Consider the following 25241-nt stretch of genomic DNA (forward strand, 5'->3'; position numbering starts at 1 on the left):
GACTTGTTTAGATCGTCAGCTCCTGTGGTTCAGGGGTCGCTCTTCCTCATTGTCATTGTATTCTCAGCTGTCATGTGATTATGTGGCCCCCGGGGCCCCTCACCTCATCCTGTTCATGTTGTCACCAGGTCACAGCACATCATGGACACGGGCAGCCGCCTCCCAGACGAGCATGTCCTGATAGCGGAGTATGTGTCCCGGCTCCGCGATGGCACACGGTTAGTGATAGGGGGCGCCAGGCAGCTCATCCATAGTAACAGTATATTATATGCGTCATGGTTCAAAGGGCCCGGAATGGTGCGGATCTGAGGTGTGATCCGTATGATTCCTGGCAGCGCCCACATCATCACAGCAGGTTCTCCCCCATCTCTGGCAGCGCCCACATCATCACAGCAGGTTCCCCCATCTCTGGCAGCGCCCACATCATCACAGCAGGTTCTCCCTCATCTCTGGCAGCGCCCACATCATCACAGCAGGTTCCCCCATCTCTGGCAGCGCCCACATCATCACAGCAGGTTCCCCCCCATCTCTGGCAGCATCCACATCATCACAGCAGGTTCCCCCATCTCTGGCAGCGCCCACATCATCACAGCAGGTTCTCCCTCATCTCTGGCAGCGCCCACATCCATCACAGCAGGTTCCCCCATCTCTGGCAGCGCCCACATCATCACAGCAGGTTCCCCCATCTCTGACAGCGCCCACATCCATCACAGCAGGTTCCCCAATCTCTGGCAGCGCCCACATCATCACAGCAGGTTCCCCCATCTCTGACAGCGCCCACATCCATCACAGCAGGTTCCCCGATCTCTGGCAGCATCCACATCATCACAGCAGGTTCCCCCCATCTCTGACAGCGCCCACATCATCACAGCAGGTTCTCCCCCATCTCTGGCAGCATCCACATCATCACAGCAGGTTCCCCCATCTCTGGCAGCGCCCACATCCATCACAGCAGGTTCCCCCATCTCTGGCAGCGCCCACATCATCACAGCAGGTTCCCCCATCTCTGGCAGCGCCCACATCCATCACAGCAGGTTCTCCCCCATCTCTGGCAGCGCCCACATCATCACAGCAGGTTCCCCCATCTCTGGCAGCGCCCACATCATCACAGCAGATTCCCCCCCCATCTCTGGCAGCGCCCACATCATCACAGCAGGTTCCCCCCATCTCTGGCAGCGCCCACATCATCACAGCAGGTTCCCCCATCTCTGGCAGCGCCCACATCCATCACAGCAGGTTCCCCCATCTCTGGCAGCGCCCACATCCATCACAGCAGGTTCCCCCATCTCTGGCAGCGCCCACATCATCACAGCAGGTTCCCCCCATCTCTGGCAGCGCCCACATCATCACAGCAGGTTCCCCCATCTCTGGCAGCGCCCCACATCATCACAGCAGGTTCTCCCCCATCTCTGGCAGCGCCCACATCATCACAGCAGGTTCCCCCATCTCTGGCAGTGCCCACATCCATCACAACAGGTCCCCGATCTCTGGCAGCGCCCACATCATCACAGCAGGTTCTCCCCCATCTTTGGCAGCGCCCACATCATCACAGCAGGTTCCCCCATCTCTGGCAGCGCCCACATCCATCACAGCAGGTTCCCCCATCTCTGGCAGCGCCCACATCCATCACAGCAGGTTCCCCCATCTCTGGCAGCGCCCACATCATCACAGCAGGTTCTCCCCCATCTCTAGCAGTGCCCACATCCATCACAGCAGGTTCCCCCATCTCTGGCAGCGCCCACATCCATCACAGCAGGTTCCCCCATCTCTGGCAGCGCCCACATCATCACAGCAGGTTCCCCCATCTCTGGCAGCGCCCACATCCATCACAGCAGGTTCCCCCATCTCTGGCAGCGCCCACATCCATCACAGCAGGTTCCCCCATCTCTGGCAGCGCCCATATCATCACAGCAGGTTCTCCCCCATCTCTGGCAGCGCCCACATCATCACAGCAGGTTCTCCCCCATCTCTGGCAGCGCCCACATCCAGTCACAGCAGGTTCCCCCATCTCTGGCAGCGCCCACATCCATCACAGCAGGTTCCCCCATCTCTGGCAGCGCCCATATCATCACAGCAGGTTCTCCCCCATCTCTGGCAGCGCCCACATCATCACAGCAGGTTCCCCCCATCTCTGGCAGCGCCCACATCCATCACAGCAGGCTCCCCCATCTCTGGCAGCGCCCACATCATCATAGCAGGTTCCCCCATCTCTGGCAGCGCCCACATGCATCACAGCAGGTTCTCCCCCCATCTCTGGCAGCGCCCACATCATCACAGCAGGTTCCCCCCATCTCTGGCAGCGCCCACATCCATCACAGCAGGCTCCCCCATCTCTGGCAGCGCCCACATCCATCACAGCAGGTTCCCCCCCATCTCTGGCAGCGCCCACATCCATCACAGCAGGTTCCCCCATCTCTGGCAGCGCCCACATCATCACAGCAGGTTCTCCCCCATCTCTGGCAGCGCCCACATCATTACAGCAGGTTCTCCCCCATCTCTGGCAGCGCCCACATCATCACAGCAGGTTCCCTTATTTCTGGCAGCGCCCACATCATCACAGCAGGTTCCCTTATTTCTGGCAGCACCCACATCCATCACAGCAGATTCCCTTATTTCTGGCAGCGCCCACATCATCACAGCAGGTTCCCTTATTTCTGGCAGCGCCCACACCAATTTGACTATCGTCCCCCCCACCTCTTACCCCATGTTCCCATACGCCCCCATCAGGTTGGTTTTCCATGTGATCACCTGTTCTCCGTCACTCACCCCCATCATTGTGGAGGATCCAGAGCTGTGTTCAGTAAGAGCGAGCAGAGTTGTGAATGCAGCTCTGGAGCAGATCAGTGCAGTATATGTGTACACTAATCCTGGGGTGCAGCGCCCCCTAGGTGAGGAGTTTTGTAGTCAGCGCAATCACCTTACATCCCACACGTCGCCCCCTGTGTATGATCTGATCCTACTCCCAGTATACGCTCCTATATGGGAGTGATATAATGTATGATGGGGGTGATATGATGTATGATGATGGGGGTGATATGATGTATGATGATGGGGTGATATGATGTATGATGATGGGGGGGGATATGATGTATGATGATGGGGGGATATGATGTATGATGATGGGGGGGGATATGATGTATGATGATGATGGGGGTGATATAATGTATGATGATGGGGGTGATATAATGTATGATGGGGGGTGATATGATGTGTGATGATGGGGGTGATATAATGTATGATGATGGGGGTGATATAATGTATGATGGGGGTGATATGATGTAGTATGATGGGGGGTGATATGATGTGTGATGATGGGGGTGATATAATGTATGATGATGGGGGTGATATAATGTATGATGATGGGGGTGATATAATGTATGATGGGGGTGATATGATGTAGTATGATGGGGGTGATATGATGTATGATGATGGGGGGGATATGATGTATGATGATGGGGGTGATATGTATGATGATGATGGGGGTGATATAATGTATGATGATGGGGGTGATATAATGTATGATGATGGGGGGGATATGATGTATGATGATGGGGGTGATATGTATGATGATGATGGGGGTGATATAATGTATGATGATGGGGGGTGATATGATGTATGATGATGGGGGGATATGATGTATGATGATGGGGGGTGATATGTATGATGATGATGGGGGTGATATAATGTAGTATGATGGGGGTGATATGATGTATGATGATGGGGGTGATATGATGTATGATGATGGGGGTGATATGATGTATGATGATGGGGGTGATATGATGTATGATGATGGGGGGATATGATGTATGATGATGGGGGTGATATGATGTATGATGATGGGGGTGATATAATGTATGATGATGGGGGTGATATAATGTATGATGATGGGGGTGATATGATGTATGATGATGGGGGTGATATAATGTATGATGATGGGGGTGATATGATGTTTGATGATGGGGGTGATATGATGTTTGATGATGGGGGTGATATAATGTATGATGATGGGGGTGATATAATGTATGATGATGGGGGGTGATTTGATGAGTGATGATGGGGGGTGATTTGAGTGTGTGATGATGGGGGTGATATGATGTGTGATGATGGGGGTGATATAATGTGTGATGATGGGGGTGATATGATGTGTGATGATGGGGGTGATTTGATGTGTGATGATGGGGGTGATATGATGTGTGATGATGGGGGGTGATATGATGTGTGATGATGGGGGTGATATGATGTGTGATGATGGGGGGTGATATGATGTGTGATGATGGGGGTGAGTATGATGTGTGATGATGTGGGGTGATATGATGTGTGATGATGGGGGGGTGATAGGTGTGTGATGGTGGGGGGTGTGATATGATGAGTGATGATGGTGGTGGATATGATGTGTGATGATGGGGGTGATATGATGTGTGATGATGGGGGGTGATATGATGTGTGATGGGGGTGATATGATGTATGATGATGGGAGTGATGTGATGTATGATGGGGAGTGATGTGATGTGTGATGATGGGAGTGATATGTTGTGTTGATTGATGGGTGTTGGGAGTGATATGATGTGTGATGATGGGGGTGATATGATGTATGATGGGGGATGATATGATGTGTGATGATGGGAGTGATATGATATGTGATGATGGTTGATGGGAGTGATATGATGTGTGATGATGGGGGTGATATGATGTGTGATGATGGGGGGGTGATATGATGTGTGATGATGGGGGTGATATGATGTGTGATGATGGGGGTGATATGATGTGTGACGATGGGGGTTATATGATGTATGATGATGGGGGGTGTATGATGTATGATGGGGATGATATGATGTATGATGATGGGGATGATATGATGTGTGATGTTGGGGGGTGATATGATGTGTGATGATGGGAGTGATAAAATGGTATGATGGGGTGATATGATGTATGATGATGGGAGTGATATGATGTATGATGGGGGTGATACATTGTGTGATGATGGCGTCATGTGATTTATGATGGGGGTGATACATTGTGTGATGATGGGAGTGATGTGATGTATGATGGGAGTGATGTGATGTATGATGGAGTGATGTGATGTATGATGGGAGTGATGTGATGTATGATGGGGGTGATGTGATGTATGATGGGAGTGATGTGATGTATGATGGGGAGTGATGTGATGTTTGATGGGAGTGATGTGATGTATGATGGGAGTGATGTGATGTATGATGGGGGTGATGTGATGTATGATGGGAGTGATGTGATGTATGATGGGAGTGTTGTGATGTATGATGGGAGTGATGTGATGTATGATGGGGTCATGTGATGTATGATGGGGTTTTTTTTTTTTTTATTATGTTATTTAGTTTGTATGTTTTCTTTTTTTTTTATTTTTACTTCTTATCTTTTTAGTCTTTTTCTTTTTATTCTTCATGAATCAATGCAATGAATGTGATGTATGATGGGAGTGATGTGATGTATGATGGGAGTGATGTGATGTATGATGGGAGTGATGTGATGTATGATGGGAGTGATGTGATGTATGATGGGGGTGATGTGATGTATGATGGGAGTGATGTGATGTATGATGGGAGTGATGTGATGTATGATGGGAGGTGATGTGATTTATGATGGGGGTGATGCATTGTGTGATGATGGGAGTGATTTGATGTATGATGGGAGTGATGTGATGTATGATGGGGGTCATGTGATGTATGATGGGGGTGATACATTGTGTGATGATGGGGTCATGTGATGTATGATGGGAGTGATGTGATGTATGATGGGGGTCATGTGATGTATGATTGGGGTGATACATTGTGTGATGATGGGGGTCATGTGATGTATGATGGGGGGTGATACATTGTGTGATGATGGGGGTCATGTGATGTATGATGGGGGTGATACATTGTGTGATGATGGGGTCATGTGAATGTATGATGGTGGTGATACATTGTGTGATGATGGGAGTGATGTGATGTATGATGGGGGTGATACATTGTGTGATGATGGGAGTGATGTGATGTATGATGGGAGTGATGTGATGTATGATGGGGGTCATGTGATGTATGATGGGGGTCATGTGATGTATGATGGGGGGTCATGTGATGTATGATGGGAGTGATATGATGTATGATGGGGGTCATGTGATGTATGATGGGGGTCATGTGATGTATGATGGGGGTCATGTGATGTATGATGGGGGTCATGTGATGTATGATGGGGTTCATGTGATGTATGATGGGGGTCATGTGATGTATGATGGGGTGATACATTGTGTGATGATGGGAGTGATGTGATGTATGATGGGGGTCATGTCATGTATGATGGGGTGATACATTGTGTGATGATGGGGTCATGTGATGTATGATGGGAGTTATGTGATGTATGATGGGGTCATGTGATGTATGATTGGGGTGATACATTGTGTGATGATGGGAGTCATGTGATGTATGATGGGGGTGATGTATGATGGAAGTGATGTGATGTATGATGGGAGTGATGTGATGTATGATGGGGTAATGTGATGTATGATGGGGGTGATACATTGTGTGATGATGGGAGTCATGTGATGTATGATGGGGGTGATGTATGATGGAAGTGATGTGATGTATGATGGGAGTGATGTGATGTATGATGGGGTCATGTGATGTATGATGGGGGTGATACATTGTGTGATGATGGGAGTGATGTGATGTATGATGGGGGTGATGTGATGTATGATGGGGGTCATGTGATGTATGATGGGGTGATACATTGTGTGATGATGGGAGTGATGTGATGTATGATGGGGGTCATGTGATGTATGATGGAAGTGATGTGATGTATGATGGGGGTCATGTGATGTATGATGGGAGTGATACATTGTGTGATGATGGGAGTGATGTGATGTATGATGGGGTCATGTGATGTATGATGGGGGTGATACATTGTGTGATGATGGGAGTGATGTGATGTATGATGGGGTCATGTGATGTATGATGGGGGTCATGTGATGTATGATGGGGGTGATACATTGTGTGATGATGGGGTCATGTGATGTATGATGGGAGTGATGTGATGTATGATGGGGGTCATGTGATGTATGATGGGGGTGATATGATGGGAGTGATGTGATGTATGATGGGGGTCATGTGATGTATGATGGGGGTGATACATTGTGTGATGATGGGGTCATGTGATGTATGATGGGAGTGATGTGATGTATGATGGGGGTCATGTGATGTATGATGGGGGTGATATGATGGGAGTGATGTGATGTATGATGGGGGTCATGTGATGTATGATGGGGGTGATGTGATGTATGATGGGAGTGATGTGATGTATGATGGGAGTGATGTGATGTATGATGGGGGTGATGTGATGTATGATGGGAGTCATGTGATGTATCATGGGGGTCATGTGATGTATGATGGGGGTGATACATTGTGTGATGATGGGGTCATGTGATGTATGATGGGAGTGATGTGATGTATGATGGGGGTCATGTGATGTATGATGGGAGTGATGTGATGTATGATGGGGGTCATGTGATGTATGATGGGGGTCATGTGATGTATGATGGGGGTCATGTGATGTATAATGGGGGTGATACATTGTGTGATGATGGGGTCATGTGATGTATGATGGGAGTGATGTGATGTATGATGGGGGTGATGTGATGTATGATGGGGGTGATGTGATGTATGATGGGTGTTGTCTTCCATTTGCAGTGTGTTGGACAGTCCCAGCCGGTTAGATGAGGAGCACCGTCTCATCGCTCGGTACGCCGCCAGACTTGCTGCCGAAGCCGGGAACTCTGTGAGTAGCTGACTGACCCGTCCGCTGATGTTCGTTACAGTGTGTCATCTCCACATCTATTGTAGTGACCCTCCAGTCACCTCCAGAGCTGCAGTCTTAATTCTGCCCATTGTCCCACAAGGCAGGACACAGGACAAGTGTGTGCTGTCCCTGAACCAGCAGGGGGCGGCGGGGAGGAGGAGACCATGAGAATTGTGACTGCAGCTCTGGGTGTGTGCGGGTCAGATGTCATGTGACCTCACGTCTTATTGTCCTCCGCAGCCTCGACCGCCCACTGAGCTCAGCTTTAACTTTGATGCCAACAAGCAGCAGCGCCAGCTGATCGCCGAGCTGGAGAACAAGAACCGGTAAGAGCTGACTCCTCCCCTGGCATCTGTCCGGGCATGCTGGGAGTTGTAGTTTTGTATGGATGATCACTGGTGTATGTGCGCACTGTAATGGTGGAGAGAAGTAGCTGAGACAAAGTGGGCGGACCCCCAAAAAGAGACTCATGGGAGGGGGCCCCAGTACAGAGTTAGGGGTAATGGGCTGCATGTCCTGACAGGTAGGAGCTGTAGGAGATCCGCGGGGGGCGGAGCTTCACTCAGTGGTCACTGACAGACGCCTCTTATTTGTTTCTATTACAGAGAAATCCTGCAGGAGATTCAGCGGCTGCGCCTGGAGCATGAGCAAGCGTCCCAGCCCACCCCCGAGAAAGCGCAGCAAAACCCCACCCTGCTGGCCGAGCTCCGCCTGCTGCGGTAAGTGGGGGCGGGGCTTGGGGAGTGCACTAGTCATATAGTACTGAAAAAACTGTAGCCACTCCCCTTTCAAGCTAATTTGAAACTGCCTTAACCCCTTCATTACCGTACAGAGACGAGGGCGTTCTCACCTTAACCCCTTCATTACCGTACAGATTCAATTATGCGGTCACCTTAAAGGGGTACTCTGGTGGAAAACTGTTTTTTTTTCAAAATCATCCTGTTTCAGAAAGTTAAACAAATTTGTAAATTACGTCTATATAAAAATCTTAATCCTTACAGTACTTATCAGCTGCTGTATGCTCCACAGGAAGTTGTGTTGTTCTTTCCAGCCTGACCTCAGTGCTCTCTGCTGACACCTCTGTCCATGTCAGGAACTGTTCAGAGCAGGAGAAAATCCCCATAGCAAACCTCTCCTGCTCTGGACAGTTCCTGACCTAGCACTACACAACTTCCTGTGGAGCATACAGCAGCTGGGAAGTACTGGAAGGGTTAATATTGTTTAATGGAAGTAATTTACTAATCTGTTTAACTTTCTGGCAGCAGTTGATATGAAAAAAAAAATTTCCACCGGAGTACTCCTTTTAACCCCTTCATTACTGTAGAGACGAGGACGCTGACATCTTAACCCCTTCATTACTGTAGAGACGAGGACGCTGACATCTTAACCCCTTCATTACTGTAGAGACGAGGACGCTCTTGCCTTAACTCCTTCATTACTGTAGAGACGAGGACGCTCTTGCCTTAACTCCTTCATTACTGTAGAGACGAGGACGCAGACATTTTAACCCCTTCATTACTGTAGAGACAAGGACACTCACCTTAACCCTTTTATTACTGTACAGAAACAAGGACACCCTCACCTTAACCCCTTCATTACCTTACCATACAGAGACGAGGGCGCTCTAACTCCATACAGTTACCGTACATGATGCTGTCACCTTAACCCCTTCATTACCACACAAAGATGAGGCTGTCACCTTAAAGGGGTATTCCAGACAAAAACATTTTATCCCCTATCCAAAGGACAGAGGATAAGATGTCTGATCGCTGGGGGGCCCGCTGCTGAGACCCCCCGCGATCTCCCGCTGCTGAGACCCCCCGCGATCTCCCTGCAGCACCCACACATTCTATGCGGGTGCTGCATCTCCAGTTTCAGAAACCTCCGGATTTCCGGGACTGGGGACGTGCTGTCATGCCACGCCCCCTCCATTCATGTCTATGGGAGGGGGCGTGATGGCCGTGGTCTCAGCAGCCGCCCCCCCCCGCGATCAGACATCTTATCCCCCTTTGGATAGGGGATAAAATGTTTTTGCCCGGAATATCCCTTTAACCCCTTCATTACTGTACAGAGAGAAGGAGGCTGTCACCTTAAATAACCACTTAATTACCGTACAGAAATGAGGACGTTCTCACCTTAAAGGGGTACTCCGCTGCTTAGCGTTTCGAACATACTGTTCCGAAATCTGGAGCTGGTGCCAGGAGCTTGTGACATCATAGCCCCACCCCACCCCCCTCATGACGTCACACTCCGCCCCCTCAATGCAAGTCTATGGGAGGGGGTGTGACGGCTGTCATGCCCCCTCTCATAGACTTGCATTGAGGGGGCGGAGTGTTACATCATGAGGGGGCGGGGCTATGACATCACGAGCTCCCAGCTCCATCGTTCGAACAGTTTGTTCCAAACGCTGAGCAGCGGAGTACCCCTTTAACCCCTTCATTACTGTACAGAGATAAGGACATCCTCGCCTTAACCCCTTCATTACCGTACAGAGATGAACAGTCGTACAGATTCATTATTGTACAAAAATGAGAAAGCTGTCACATTAACCCCTAACTTACTGTACAGAGATGAGGACGCCATTGCCTTAACCCCTTCTTAACTGTGGCAGAGATTATAGCTTTGGAGACAAAAATGATTTCTTGTTAACCCTTTCATTATCCAGCATATATGTGTGTGTCCTGTCCACAGGCAAAGGAAGGATGAGCTGGAGCAGAGAATGTCAGCTCTTCAGGAGAGTCGCCGGGAGCTGATGGTCCAGCTGGAGGGACTGATGAAGCTGCTAAAGGTAAGAACCGCGCTGTACCACCCCCCAAAGAGAGACCCAGTGCCTGGGGGAGGGGAGGGGGAGAAACCCAGTGCCTGGGGGAGGGGAGGGGGAGAGACCCAGTGCCTGGGGGAGGGGAGGGGAGGGAGAGAGACCCAGTGCCTGGGGGAGGGGAGGGAGAGAGACCCAGTGCCTGGGGGAGGGGAGGGGAGGGAGAGAGACCCAGTGCCTGGGGGAGGGGAGGGGAGGGAGAGAGACCCAGTGCCTGGGGGAGGGGAGGGGGAGAGACCCAGTGCCTGGGGGAGGGGAGGGGAGGGCAGGGGGAGAGACCCAGTGCCTGGGGGAGGGGAGGGGGAGAGACCCAGTGCCTGGGGGAGGGGAGGGGGAGAGACCCAGTGCCTGGGGGAGGGGAGGGGGAAGAGACCCAGTGCCTGGGGGAGGGGAGGGGAGGGGGAGAGACCCAGTGCCTGGGGGAGGGGAGGGGGAGAGACCCAGTGCCTGGGGGAGGGGAGGGGGAAGAGACCCAGTGCCTGGGGGAGGGGAGGGGAGGGGAGGGGGAGAGACCCAGTGCCTGGGGGAGGGGAGGGGGAGAGACCCAGTGCCTGGGGGAGGGGAGGGGAGGGAGAGAGACCCAGTGCCTGGGGGAGGGGAGGGGGAGAGACCCAGTGCCTGGGGGAGGGGAGGGGGAGAGACCCAGTGCCTGGGGGAGGGGAGGGGGAGAGACCCAGTGCCTGGGGGAGGGGAGGGGGAGAGACCCAGTGCCTGGGGGAGGGGAGGGGGAGAGACCCAGTGCCTGTTGAGGGGAGGGGGAGATGCCCAGTGCCTGGGGGAGGGGAGGGGGGGAGGGGAGAGACCTAGTGCCAGGGGGACCATTCACTTTACAGGACGTGTCCGTCGGAGCTTGGTGCCCATAACATCAGGACGGGGGAGGGGGCTGCCAGACTTTATATTGTATTTAATCGTCATCTGTGCCCGAAAAACATAAAGTGCGGCTCAAATACACCCGCTTGGGGGAGAGGAAAGTAACAACATTATATCCAGGACATAAAGGGGAGATTTATCAGATCTTGTCGGGGGAGCAGGGAGAACGCAGTGAGAAGTCTGCTGCAATGCATCATGGTCCTGTGTATGAGGGTATTATGGGCTGTGAGACATACAGACACCTGATGTAGACAAACTGGTTCTCTCTTCTCCCCAGTCTACAGCTGCTCACAGAGCATATCCTATAGTGGGGGGGGGGGGTTAATCCGATAGCGTTGAGGGGCATCTGATCCTTTAGCTTGCGGGGCATCTGATCCTGTAGGGTGGGGGGGCAGCTGATCCTGTAGGGTTGGGGGTGGCTGATCTTGGAGGGTTGGGGGCGGCTGATCCTGTAGGGTAGGGGGGGGCGGCTGATCCTGTAGGGTTGGGGGCTGCTGATCTTGGAGGGTTGGGGGCGGCTGATCCTGTAGGGTAGGGGGGGGGAGGCTGATCCTGTAGGGTTGGGGGTGGCTGATCTTGGAGGGTTGGGGGCGGCTGATCCTGTAGGGTAGGGGGGGGCGGCTGATCCTGTAGGGTTGGGGGCTGCTGATCTTGGAGGGTTGGGGGCGGCTGATCCTGTAGGGTAGGGGGGGGGAGGCTGATCCTGTAGGGTTGGGGGTGGCTGATCCTGTAGGGTTGGGGGCGGCTGATCCTGTAGGGTTGGGGGCGGCTGATCCTGTAGGGTTGGGTGGCTGATCCTGTAGGGTTGGGGCCGGCTGATCCTGTAGGGTGGGGGGGCGGCTGATCCTGTAGGGTGGGGGGGCGGCTGATCCTGTAGGGTAGGGGGGGGGCGGCTGATCCTGTAGGGTTGGGGGTGGCTGATCCTGGAGGGTTGGGGGTGGCTGATCTTGGAGGGTTGGGGGTGGCTGATCCTGTAGGGTAGGGGGGGGCGGCTGATCCTGTAGGGTTGGGGGCGGCTGATCCTGTAGGGTTGGGGGTGGCTGATCCTGTAGGGTGGGGGGGTGGCTGATCCTGTAGGGTAGGGGGGGGGGCTGATCCTGTAGGGTTGGGCGGCTGATCCTGTAGGGTGGGGGGGGTGGCTGATCCTGTAGGGTAGGGGGTGGCGGCTGATCCTGTAGGGTTGGGGGCAGCTGATCTTGGAGGGTTGGGGGCGGCTGATCCTGTAGGGTGGGGGGGGGCGGCTGATCCTGTAGGGTTGGGCGGCTGATCCTGTAGGGTTGGGGGCGGCTGATCCTGTAGGGTGGGGGGCGGCTGATCCTGTAGGGTGGGGGGGGGGGCGGCTGATCCTGTAGGGTGGGGGGGCGGCTGATCCTGTAGGGTTGGGGGCGGCTGATTTTGTCGGTTGGGTGGGGAGTTCTCATCCTGTCGGGGGGATTCTGATCCTGTCGGGTGGGGGGGGGGGGTCTCTTCCTGTAGGATGAGGGTGGATTATCCTGTAGCCTGGGGGGCGGCTTATCCTATAGAAATTCATAGGTACATCACTATCTGTATGTGCAGCTCTATGGTATATGGCACCTTAAAGGTGGTCGTCCAATGAAAGGTTATGAAAGAGAAAGGAATGGTGTCAATCAGTATAATGTTATTATCCATACTGCACAGATCTCTGACCATTAGATTTTAAAACAGCAAGAAGACTTTCTTAGTCACAGTGGTTTCCCCCTGAACAGGCTCACTGCTGTCTTATCTGAGAAAGGCTTTCTGCTGTCCTTAAATCTACTGAGCAGTAATATGAGCTCCCCCTTCACATCAATGGTCTGGTCCTGAGCAGACAGGAAGGGGGGTGCAGGGGCAGAGCTCTGAGTGACCTGATGTCACAGCTACAAGGGAGAGCTCAGGTGATATGGAGAGATCTGTCACTATGGATAATAACACTATATTAGTAAGTAGTAGTATTAGACTTTTTGACACCGTACACAGGTTGTTTCTTTCACTGGACAACCCCTTTAAGGACATTGGGAGTGGACTTCTCCCTCACTTATAGACTGTGGTTACTCTGCCCCCTGGTGTCTGACATGATTCCAGTGGATCTTCTGTATAACGGGCACCTATAGATTCTCGGCTTTATTCCTGGTTCTTGTATTTGATTCATGTTAAATATTTCTGGATTGTTCTTTACAATATAAATAGTCCAGTGATCTAATCCACAACAGATCCCTTCATTATATCCATTCAGGATCCCGTGATCTATCCCAGAACTGATCCATCTTATACCGATCGTTGATTTTCTGCTATTCCAGTCATTTACATCTTGGATCATGTGATCTTTTCATCAACTGATCCCCCTTTATGGATCATGTGATCTAACTGATCCCCCTTTATGGACCATGTGATCTGCTACAAAACTGATCCTAATTATTATTATACTGGTCATCCGGGATCACGTGATCTAGTCCACAGCTGATCTCATGACCATACCAATCATAATGAGATCTGCTCCAACACTGATCCCTGATCATTGATCTATTCCTAAGCTTATTCCTTTATTGTATCAGTTGTCCTGTGATTTATTCCAGAACTGATCCTGACAGCCAGTATTTTATCTACATCCGGGATCATGTGATCTATTGTACAGATGATTTTTTGCTATACCAGTCATGTACATCCTGGATCATGTGATCCATTGTACAGCTGATTTTCTGCTATACCAGTCATGTACATCCTGGATCATGTGATCTATTGTACAGCTGATTTTCTGCTATACCAGTCATGTACATCCTGGATCATGTGATCCATTGTACAGCTGATTTTCTGCTATACCAGTCATGTACATCCTGGATCATGTGATCTATTGTACAGCTGATTTTCTGCTATACCAGTCATGTACATCTTGGATCATGTGATCTATTGTACAGCTGATTTTCTGCTATACCAGTCATGTACATCCTGGATCATGTGATCTATTGTACAGCTGATTTTCTGCTATACCAGTCATGTACATCCTGGATCATGTGATCTATTGTACACCTGATTTTCTGCTATACCAGTCATGTACATCTTGGATCATGTGATCTATTGTACAGCTGATTTTCTGCTATACCAGTCATGTACATCTTGGATCATGTGATCTATTGTACAGCTGATTTTCTGCTATACCAGTCATGTACATCCTGGATCATGTGATCTATTGTACAGCTGATTTTCTGCTATACCAGTCATGTACATCTTGGATCATGTGATCTATTGTACAGCTGATTTTCTGCTATACCAGTCATGTACATCTTGGATCATGTGATCTATTGTACAGCTGATTTTCTGCTATACCAGTCATGTACATCCTGGATCATGTGATCTATTGTACAGCTGATTTTCTGCTATACCAGTCATGTACATCCTGGATCATGTGATCTATTGTACAGCTGATTTTCTGTTATACCAGTCATGTACATCTTGGATCATGTGATCTATTCATCAACTGATCCCCCTTTGTGAATTATGTGATCTGCTCCAAAACTGATCCTAATTATTATACTTATCATTCTGGATCATGTGATCTTTTCCACAACTGATCCCCTTCATGGATCATGTGATCTGCTCCATAATGGATCCCTTTGATTATTCCAGTCATTGTGTACATCCCAGATCGTTGATCATCTCATCCTCATTGTACTCACTATTTACATCCTAGATCATGTGATCTGTTCCTGAAAGTAACTGATCCACTCAGGTTACCAGTTCTAAAGCCAGTTTCCTGCTATACCAGTCATATACATTTTAGATCATGTGATGTGGATCATGTGATCTATTATAGAGCTGATCTCTTGTTATATTGGACATTGCATACTTCCCAGATCATGTGATCTATCTTAGGGGTAGCTTCACACATGCACAGGATTTGATGCGCAGGATTTGATGCGCAGGATTTTGTGCTGCAGATTTCACTGTAAACTAAATGACTGATCACAACTTCTAATCTGCAGTTACAAATCCTGCGCATCAAATCTGCGCAGGATCCTGTACATGTGACCGTACCCTAGAGCTGATCTTATGGTTTCTATCTGATCTTCTCATTATACTGATCATTGTGTATGATCATATTCCAGAGCTGATCTCCCCATTATATTGGCCCATGTGGGCATCATTGATCATGTGATCTATTCTAGAATACAGATCTTGTGATCTATCCCACAACTGACTCCCTCATTGTATATTTCTAATGTGGTCAGGTGATCTGTCCCAGAACTGATCCTATCATAGTATTAATTGCATGCTCCCCAGATCCTGTGATCTCTCTTAGGACTGATCCCTCTAATCATACCACTCCTATACTACTCCTATTGTGATCTACTGATCCCTCCCATTATACCGGTCATCATATACACTACTCCTCTAGTTATCTACCGATCCCTCCCATTATACCAATCATCATATACACTACATCTCTAGTGATCTACTGATCCCTCTCATTATACCGGTCATCATATACACTACACCTCTAGTGATCTGCTAATCCCTCTCATTATACCGGTCATCATATACACTACACCTCTAGTGATCTACTGATTCCTCCCAATATACCAGTCATCATATACACTACTCCTCTTGTGATCTACTGATCCCTCTCATTATACCGGTCATCATATACACTACTCCTCTAGTGATCTACCGATCCCTCCCATTATACCAGTCATCATATACACTACACCTCTAGTGATCTACTGATCCCTCTCATTATACCGGTCATCATATACACTACACCTCTAGTGATCTACTGATCCCTCTCATTATACCGGTCATCATATACACTACTCCTCTAGTGATCTACCGATCCCTCCCATTATACCAGTCATCATATACACTACACCTCTTGTGATCTACTGATCCCTCTCATTATACCGGTCATCATATACACTACACCTCTTGTGATCTACTGATCCCTCCCATTATACCGGTCATCATATACACTACTCCTCTAGTGATCTACTGATCCCTCCCATTATACCAGTCATCATATACACTACTCCTCTAGTGTTCTACTGATCCCTCCCATTATACCAGTCATCATATACACTACTCCTCTAGTGATCTACTGATCCCTCCCATTATACCAGTCATCATAAACACTACACCTCTAGTGATCTACTGATCCCTCTCATTATACCGGTCATCATATACACTACACATCTTGTGATCTACTGATCTCTCTCATTATACCAGTCAAAACATACACTACACCTCTTGTGATCTACTGATTCCTCCCAATATACCAGTCATCATATACACTACTCCTCTAGTGATCTACTGATCCCTCCCATTATACCGGTCATCATATACACTACACCTCTAGTGATCTACTGATCTCTTTCATTATTCCAGTCATCATATACACTACTCCTCTAGTGATCTACTGATCCCTCCCATTATGCCGGTCATCATATACACTACACCTCTTGTGATCTACTTATCCCTCCCATTATACCAGTCATCATATACACTACTCCTCTAGTGATCTACTGATCCCTCCCATTATGCCGGTCATCATATACACTACACCTCTTGTGATCTACTTATCCCTCCCATTATACCAGTCATCATATACACTACTCCTCTAGTGATCTACTGATCCCTCCCATTATGCCGGTCATCATATACACTACACCTCTTGTGATCTACTGATCCCTCTCATTATACCGATCATCATATACACTACACCTCTAGTGATCTACTGATCCCTCTCATTATACCAGTCATCATATACACTACACCTCTAGTGATCTACTGATGCCTCCTAATATACCAGTCATCATATACACTACACCTCTAGTGATCTACTGATCTCTCATTATACCAATCATCATATACACTACACCTCTTGTGATCTACTGATCCCTCCCATTATACCGGTCATCATATACACTACACCTCTTGTGATCTACTGATCCCTCCCATTATACCGGTCATCATATACACTACACCTCTTGTGATCTACTGATCCCTCCCATTATACCGGTCATCATATGCACTACACCTCTAGTGATCTACCGATCCCTCCCATTATACCGGTCATCATATACACTACACCTCTTGTGATCTACTGATCCCTCCCATTATACCGGTCATCATATACACTACACCTCTAGTGATCTACTGATTCCTCCCAATATACCAGTCATCATATACACTACACCTCTAGTGATCTACTGATCCCTCTCATTATACCAGTCATCATATACACTACACCTCTAGTGATCTACTGATCCCTCTCATTATACCGGTCATCATATACACTACACCTCTTGTGATCTACTGATCCCTCTCATTATACCAGTCATCATATATACTACACCTCTAGTGATCTACTGATCCCTCTCATTATACCGGTCATCATATACACTACTCCTCTTGTGATCTACTGATCCCTCCCATTATACCAGTCATCATATACACTACACCTCTAGTGATCTACCGATCCCTCCCATTATGCCGGTCATCATATACACTACTCCTCTAGTGATCTACTGATCCCTCCCATTATACCGGTCATCATATACACTACACCTCTAGTGATCTACTGATCTCGCTCATTATACCAGTCATCATGTACACTACTCCTCTTGTGATCTACTGATCCCTCCCATTATACCGGTCATCATATACACTACTCCTCTAGTGATCTACTGATCTCTCTCATTATACCAGTCATCATATACACTACACCTCTAGTGATCTACTGATCCCTCTCATTATACCGGTCATCATATACACTACACCTCTAGTGATCTACTGATGCCTCCTAATATACCAGTCATCATATACACTACTGCTCTAGTGATCTACTGATCTCGCTCATTATACCAGTCATCATGTACACTACTCCTCTTGTGATCTACTGATCCCTCCCATTATACCAGTCATCATATACACTACTCCTCTAGTGATCTACTGATCTCTCTCATTATACCAGTCATCATATACACTACACCTCTAGTGATCTACTGATCCCTCTCATTATACCGGTCATCATATACACTACACCTCTAGTGATCTACTTATCTCTCTCATACCAGTCATCATATACACTACTGCTCTAGTGATCTACTGATCCCTCCCATTATACCAGTCATCATATACACTACACCTCTAGTGATCTACTGATCCCTCCCAATATACCAGTCATCATACACACTACACCTCTAGTGATCTACTGATCCCTCTCATTATACCGGTCATCATATACACTACTCCTCTAGTGATCTACCGATCCCTCCCATTATACCAGACATCATATACACTACACCTCTAGTGATCTACTGATCCCTCTCATTATACCGGTCATCATATACACTACACCTCTTGTGATCTACTGATCCCTCCCATTATACCGGTCATCATATACACTACTCCTCTAGTGATCTACTGATCCCTCCCATTATACCAGTCATCATATACACTACTCCTCTAGTGTTCTACTGATCCCTCCCATTATACCAGTCATCATATACACTACTCCTCTAGTGATCTACTGATCCCTCCCATTATACCAGTCATCATAAACACTACACCTCTAGTGATCTACTGATCCCTCTCATTATACCGGTCATCATATACACTACACATCTTGTGATCTACTGATCTCTCTCATTATACCAGTCATCACATACACTACACCTCTTGTGATCTACTGATTCCTCCCAATATACCAGTCATCATATACACTACAACTCTAGTGATCTCCTGATCTCTCCCATTATACCAATCATCATATACACTACTCCTCTAGTGATCTACTGATCCCTCCCATTATACCGGTCATCATATACACTACACCTCTTGTGATCTACTGATCCCTCCCATTATACCGGTCATCATATACACTACTCCTCTAGTGATCTACTGATCCCTCCCATTATACCAGTCATCATATACACTACTCCTCTAGTGTTCTACTGATCCCTCCCATTATACCAGTCATCATATACACTACTCCTCTAGTGATCTACTGATCCCTCCCATTATACCAGTCATCATAAACACTACACCTCTAGTGATCTACTGATCCCTCTCATTATACCGGTCATCATATACACTACACATCTTGTGATCTACTGATCTCTCTCATTATACCAGTCAAAACATACACTACACCTCTTGTGATCTACTGATTCCTCCCAATATACCAGTCATCATATACACTACTCCTCTAGTGATCTACTGATCCCTCCCATTATACCGGTCATCATATACACTACACCTCTAGTGATCTACTGATCTCTTTCATTATTCCAGTCATCATATACACTACTCCTCTAGTGATCTACTGATCCCTCCCATTATGCCGGTCATCATATACACTACACCTCTTGTGATCTACTTATCCCTCCCATTATACCAGTCATCATATACACTACTCCTCTAGTGATCTACTGATCCCTCCCATTATGCCGGTCATCATATACACTACACCTCTTGTGATCTACTGATCCCTCTCATTATACCGATCATCATATACACTACTGCTCTAGTGATCTACTGATCCCTCTCATTATACCAGTCATCATATACACTACACCTCTAGTGATCTACTGATGCCTCCTAATATACCAGTCATCATATACACTACACCTCTAGTGATCTACTGATCCCTCTCATTATACCAGTCATCATATACACTACACCTCTTGTGATCTACTGATCCCTCTCATTATACCAGTCATCATTTACACTACACCTCTAGTGATCTACTGATCTCTCATTATACCAATCATCATATACACTACACCTCTTGTGATCTACTGATCCCTCCCATTATACCGGTCATCATATACACTACACCTCTTGTGATCTACTGATCCCTCCCATTATACCGGTCATCATATACACTACACCTCTTGTGATCTACTGATCCCTCCCATTATACCGGTCATCATATGCACTACACCTCTAGTGATCTACCGATCCCTCCCATTATACCGGTCATCATATACACTACACCTCTTGTGATCTACTGATCCCTCCCATTATACCGGTCATCATATACACTACACCTCTAGTAATCTACTGATTCCTCCCAATATACCAGTCATCATATACACTACACCTCTAGTGATCTACTGATCCCTCTCATTATACCAGTCATCATATACACTACACCTCTAGTGATCTACTGATCCCTCTCATTATACCGGTCATCATATACACTACACCTCTTGTGATCTACTGATCCCTCTCATTATACCAGTCATCATATATACTACACCTCTAGTGATCTACTGATCCCTCTCATTATACCAGTCATCATATACACTACTCCTCTAGTGATCTACTGATGCCTTCTAATATACCAATCATCATATACACTACACCTCTTGTGATCTACTGATCCCTCCCATTATACCGGTCATTATATGCACTACACCTCTAGTGATCTACCGATCCCTCCCATTATGCCGGTCATCATATACACTACTCCTCTAGTGATCTACTGATCCCTCCCATTATACCGGTCATCATATACACTACACCTCTAGTGATCTACTGATCTCGCTCATTATACCAGTCATCATGTACACTACTCCTCTTGTGATCTACTGATCCCTCCCATTATACCGGTCATCATATACACTACTCCTCTAGTGATCTACTGATCTCTCTCATTATACCAGTCATCATATACACTACACCTCTAGTGATCTACTGATCCCTCTCATTATACCGGTCATCATATACACTACACCTCTAGTGATCTACTGATGCCTCCTAATATACCAGTCATCATATACACTACACCTCTAGTGATCTACTTATCTCTCTCATACCAGTCATCATATACACTACTGCTCTAGTGATCTACTGATCCCTCCCATTATACCAGTCATCATATACACTACACCTCTAGTGATCTACTGATCCCTCCCAATATACCAGTCATCATACACACTACACCTCTAGTGATCTACTGATCCCTCTCATTATACCAGTCATCATGTACACTACTCCTCTAGTGATCTACTGATCTCTCTCATTATACCGGTCATCATATACACTACACCTCTAGTGATCTACTGATCCCTCTCATTATACCAGTCATCATATACACTACTCCTCTTGTAATCTACTGATCTCTCTCATTATTCCAGTCATCATATACACTACTCCTCTTGTGATCTACTGATCCCTCCCATTATACCAGTCATCATATACACTACTCCTCTAGTGATCTACTGATCCCTCTCATTATACCGGTCATCATATACACTACACCTCTTGTGATCTACTGATCCCTCTCATTATACCGGTCATCATATACACTACACCTCTTGTGATCTACTGATCCCTCTCATTATACCGGTCATCATATACACTACTCCTCTTGTAATCTACTGATCCCTCCCATTATACCGGTCATCATATACACTACTCCTCTTGTGATCTACTGATGCCTCCTGATATACCAGTCCTCATATACACTACTCCTCTTGTGATCTACTGATCCCTCTCATTATACCGGTCATCATATACACTACACCTCTTGTGATCTACTGATCTTTCTCATTATTCCGGTCATCATATACACTACACCTCTACTGATCTACTGATCCCTCCCATTATACCGGTCATCATATACACTACTCCTCTAGTGATCTACTGATCCCTCCCATTATACCGGTCATCATATACACTACACCTCTTGTGATCTACTGATCCCTCTCATTATACCAGTCATCATATACACTACACCTCTAGTGATCTACTGATCTCTCTCATTATACCGGTCATCATATACACTACTCCTCTAGTGATCTACTGATCCCTCCCATTATACCAGTCATCATATACACTACTCCTCTTGTAATCTACTGATCTCTCTCATTATACCAGTCATCATATACACTACTCCTCTAGTGATCTACTGATCCCTCCCATTATACCAGTCATCATATACACTACTCCTCTAGTGATCTACTGATCCCTCCCATTATACCAGTCATCATATACACTACACCTCTTGTGATCTACTGATCCCTCTCATTATACCGGTCATCATATACACTACTCCTCTTGTGATCTACTGATCCCTCCCATTATACCAGTCATCATATACACTACACCTCTAGTGATCTACTGATCCCTCTCATTATACCGGTCATCATATACACTACACCTCTAGTGATCTACTGATCCCTCCCATTATACCGGTCATCATATACACTACACCTCTTGTTATCTACTGATCCCTCTCATTATACCAGTCATCATATACACTACTCCTCTAGTGATCTACTGATCCCTCCCATTATACCAGTCATCATATACACTACACCTCTAGTGATCTACTGATCCCTCTCATTATACCAGTCATCATATACACTACACCTCTTGTGATCTACTGATCCCTCCCATTATACCAGTCATCATATACACTACACCTCTTGTGATCTACTGATCCCTCCCATTATACCGGTCATTATATACACTACACCTCTTGTGATCTACTGATCTTTCTCATTATTCCGGTCATCATATACACTACACCTTTAGTGATCTACTGATCCCTCCCATTATACCGGTCACCATATACACTACACCTCTTGTGATCTACTGATCCCTCCCATTATACCGGTCATCATATACACTACACCTCTTGTGATCTACTGATCCCTCCCATTATACCGGTCATCATATGCACTACACCTCTAGTGATCTACCGATCCCTCCCATTATACCGGTCATCATATACACTACACCTCTTGTGATCTACTGATCCCTCCCATTATACCGGTCATCATATACACTACACCTCTTGTGATCTACTGATCCCTCCCATTATACCGGTCATCATATACACTACACCTCTTGTGATCTACTGATCCCTCCCATTATACCGGTCATCATATGCACTACACCTCTAGTGATCTACCGATCCCTCCCATTATGCCGGTCATCATATACACTACACCTCTAGTGATCTACTGATCCCTCTCATTATACCAGTCATCATATACACTACACCTCTAGTGATCTACTGATCCCTCTCATTATACCGGTCATCATATACACTACACCTCTTGTGATCTACTGATCCCTCTCATTATACCGGTCATCATATACACTACACCTCTAGTGATCTACTGATTCCTCCCAATATACCAGTCATCATATACACTACACCTCTAGTGATCTACTGATCCCTCTCATTATACCAGTCATCATATACACTTCACCTCTAGTGATCTACTGATCCCTCTCATTATACCGGTCATCATATACACTTCACCTCTTGTGATCTACTGATCCCTCTCATTATACCAGTCATCATATATACTACACCTCTAGTGGTCTACTGATCCCTCTCATTATACCAGTCATCATATACACTACTCCTCTAGTGATCTACTGATGCCTTCTAATATACCAGTCATCATATACACTACTCCTCTTGTGACCTACTGATCTCTCTCATTATACCAATCATCATATACACTACACCTCTTGTGATCTACTGATCCCTCCCATTATACCGGTCATTATATGCACTACACCTCTAGTGATCTACCGATCCCTCCCATTATGCCGGTCATCATATACACTACTCCTCTAGTGATCTACTGATCCCTCCCATTATACCGGTCATCATATACACTACACCTCTAGTGATCTACTGATCTCGCTCATTATACCAGTCATCATGTACACTACTCCTCTTGTGATCTACTGATCCCTCCCATTATACCGGTCATCATATACACTACTCCTCTAGTGATCTACTGATCTCTCTCATTATACCAGTCATCATATACACTACACCTCTAGTGATCTACTGATGCCTCCTAATATACCAGTCATCATATACACTACTCCTCTAGTGATCTGCTGATCTCTCTCATTATACCGGTCATCATAAACACTACACCTCTAGTGATCTACTTATCTCTCTCATACCAGTCATCATATACACTACTGCTCTAGTGATCTACTGATCCCTCCCATTATACCAGTCATCATATACACTACACCTCTAGTGATCTACTGATCCCTCCCAATATACCAGTCATCATGTACACTACTCCTCTTGTAATCTACTGATCTCTTCATTATTCCAGTCATCATATACACTACTCCTCTTGTGATCTACTGATCCCTCCCATTATACCAGTCATCATATACACTACTCCTCTAGTGATCTACTGATCCCTCCCATTATACCGGTCATCATATACACTACACCTCTTGTGATCTACTGATCCCTCTCATTATACCGATCATCATATACACTACTCCTCTTGTGATCTACTAATCCCTCCCATTATTCCAGTCATCACATACACTACTCCTCTTGTGATCTACTGATCCCTCCCATTATACCAGTCATCATATACACTACTCCTCTAGTGATCTACTGATCCCTCTCATTATACCGGTCATCATATACACTACACCTCTTGTGATCTACTGATCCCTCTCATTATACCGGTCATCATATACACTACACCTCTTGTGATCTACTGATCCCTCTCATTATACCGGTCATCATATACACTACTCCTCTTGTAATCTACTGATCCCTCCCATTATACCGGTCATCATATACACTACTCCTCTTGTGATCTACTGATGCCTCCTAATATACCAGTCCTCATATACACTACTCCTCTTGTGATCTACTGATCCCTCTCATTATACCGGTCATCATATCCCTCCCATTATACCAGTCATCATATACACTACTCCTCTTGTGATCTACTGATCCCTC

General features: G+C 47.0%; 1 protein-coding gene across 2 annotated transcripts in view; it reads left to right on the forward strand.

Moving 5' to 3' along the window:
* Positions 1 to 128: 128 nt before the first annotated feature.
* The window catches only part of LOC130304040 (dystrobrevin beta), a gene marked incomplete at its 5' end in the record, with an annotated part of 56239 nt that continues 31126 nt past the window's right edge, over positions 129 to 25241 (forward strand). For both annotated transcript variants that reach the window (XM_056551889.1, XM_056551890.1), the window contains 5 exon segments: positions 129 to 218; positions 7698 to 7785; positions 8047 to 8132; positions 8412 to 8525; positions 10498 to 10594. In XM_056551889.1, coding sequence (XP_056407864.1) covers positions 129 to 218; positions 7698 to 7785; positions 8047 to 8132; positions 8412 to 8525; positions 10498 to 10594 — 475 coding nt within the window.

The sequence above is a fragment of the Hyla sarda genome, unplaced genomic scaffold, assembly GCF_029499605.1.
Source record: "Hyla sarda isolate aHylSar1 unplaced genomic scaffold, aHylSar1.hap1 scaffold_126, whole genome shotgun sequence".
NCBI classification, from domain to species: Eukaryota; Metazoa; Chordata; class Amphibia; order Anura; family Hylidae; genus Hyla; species Hyla sarda.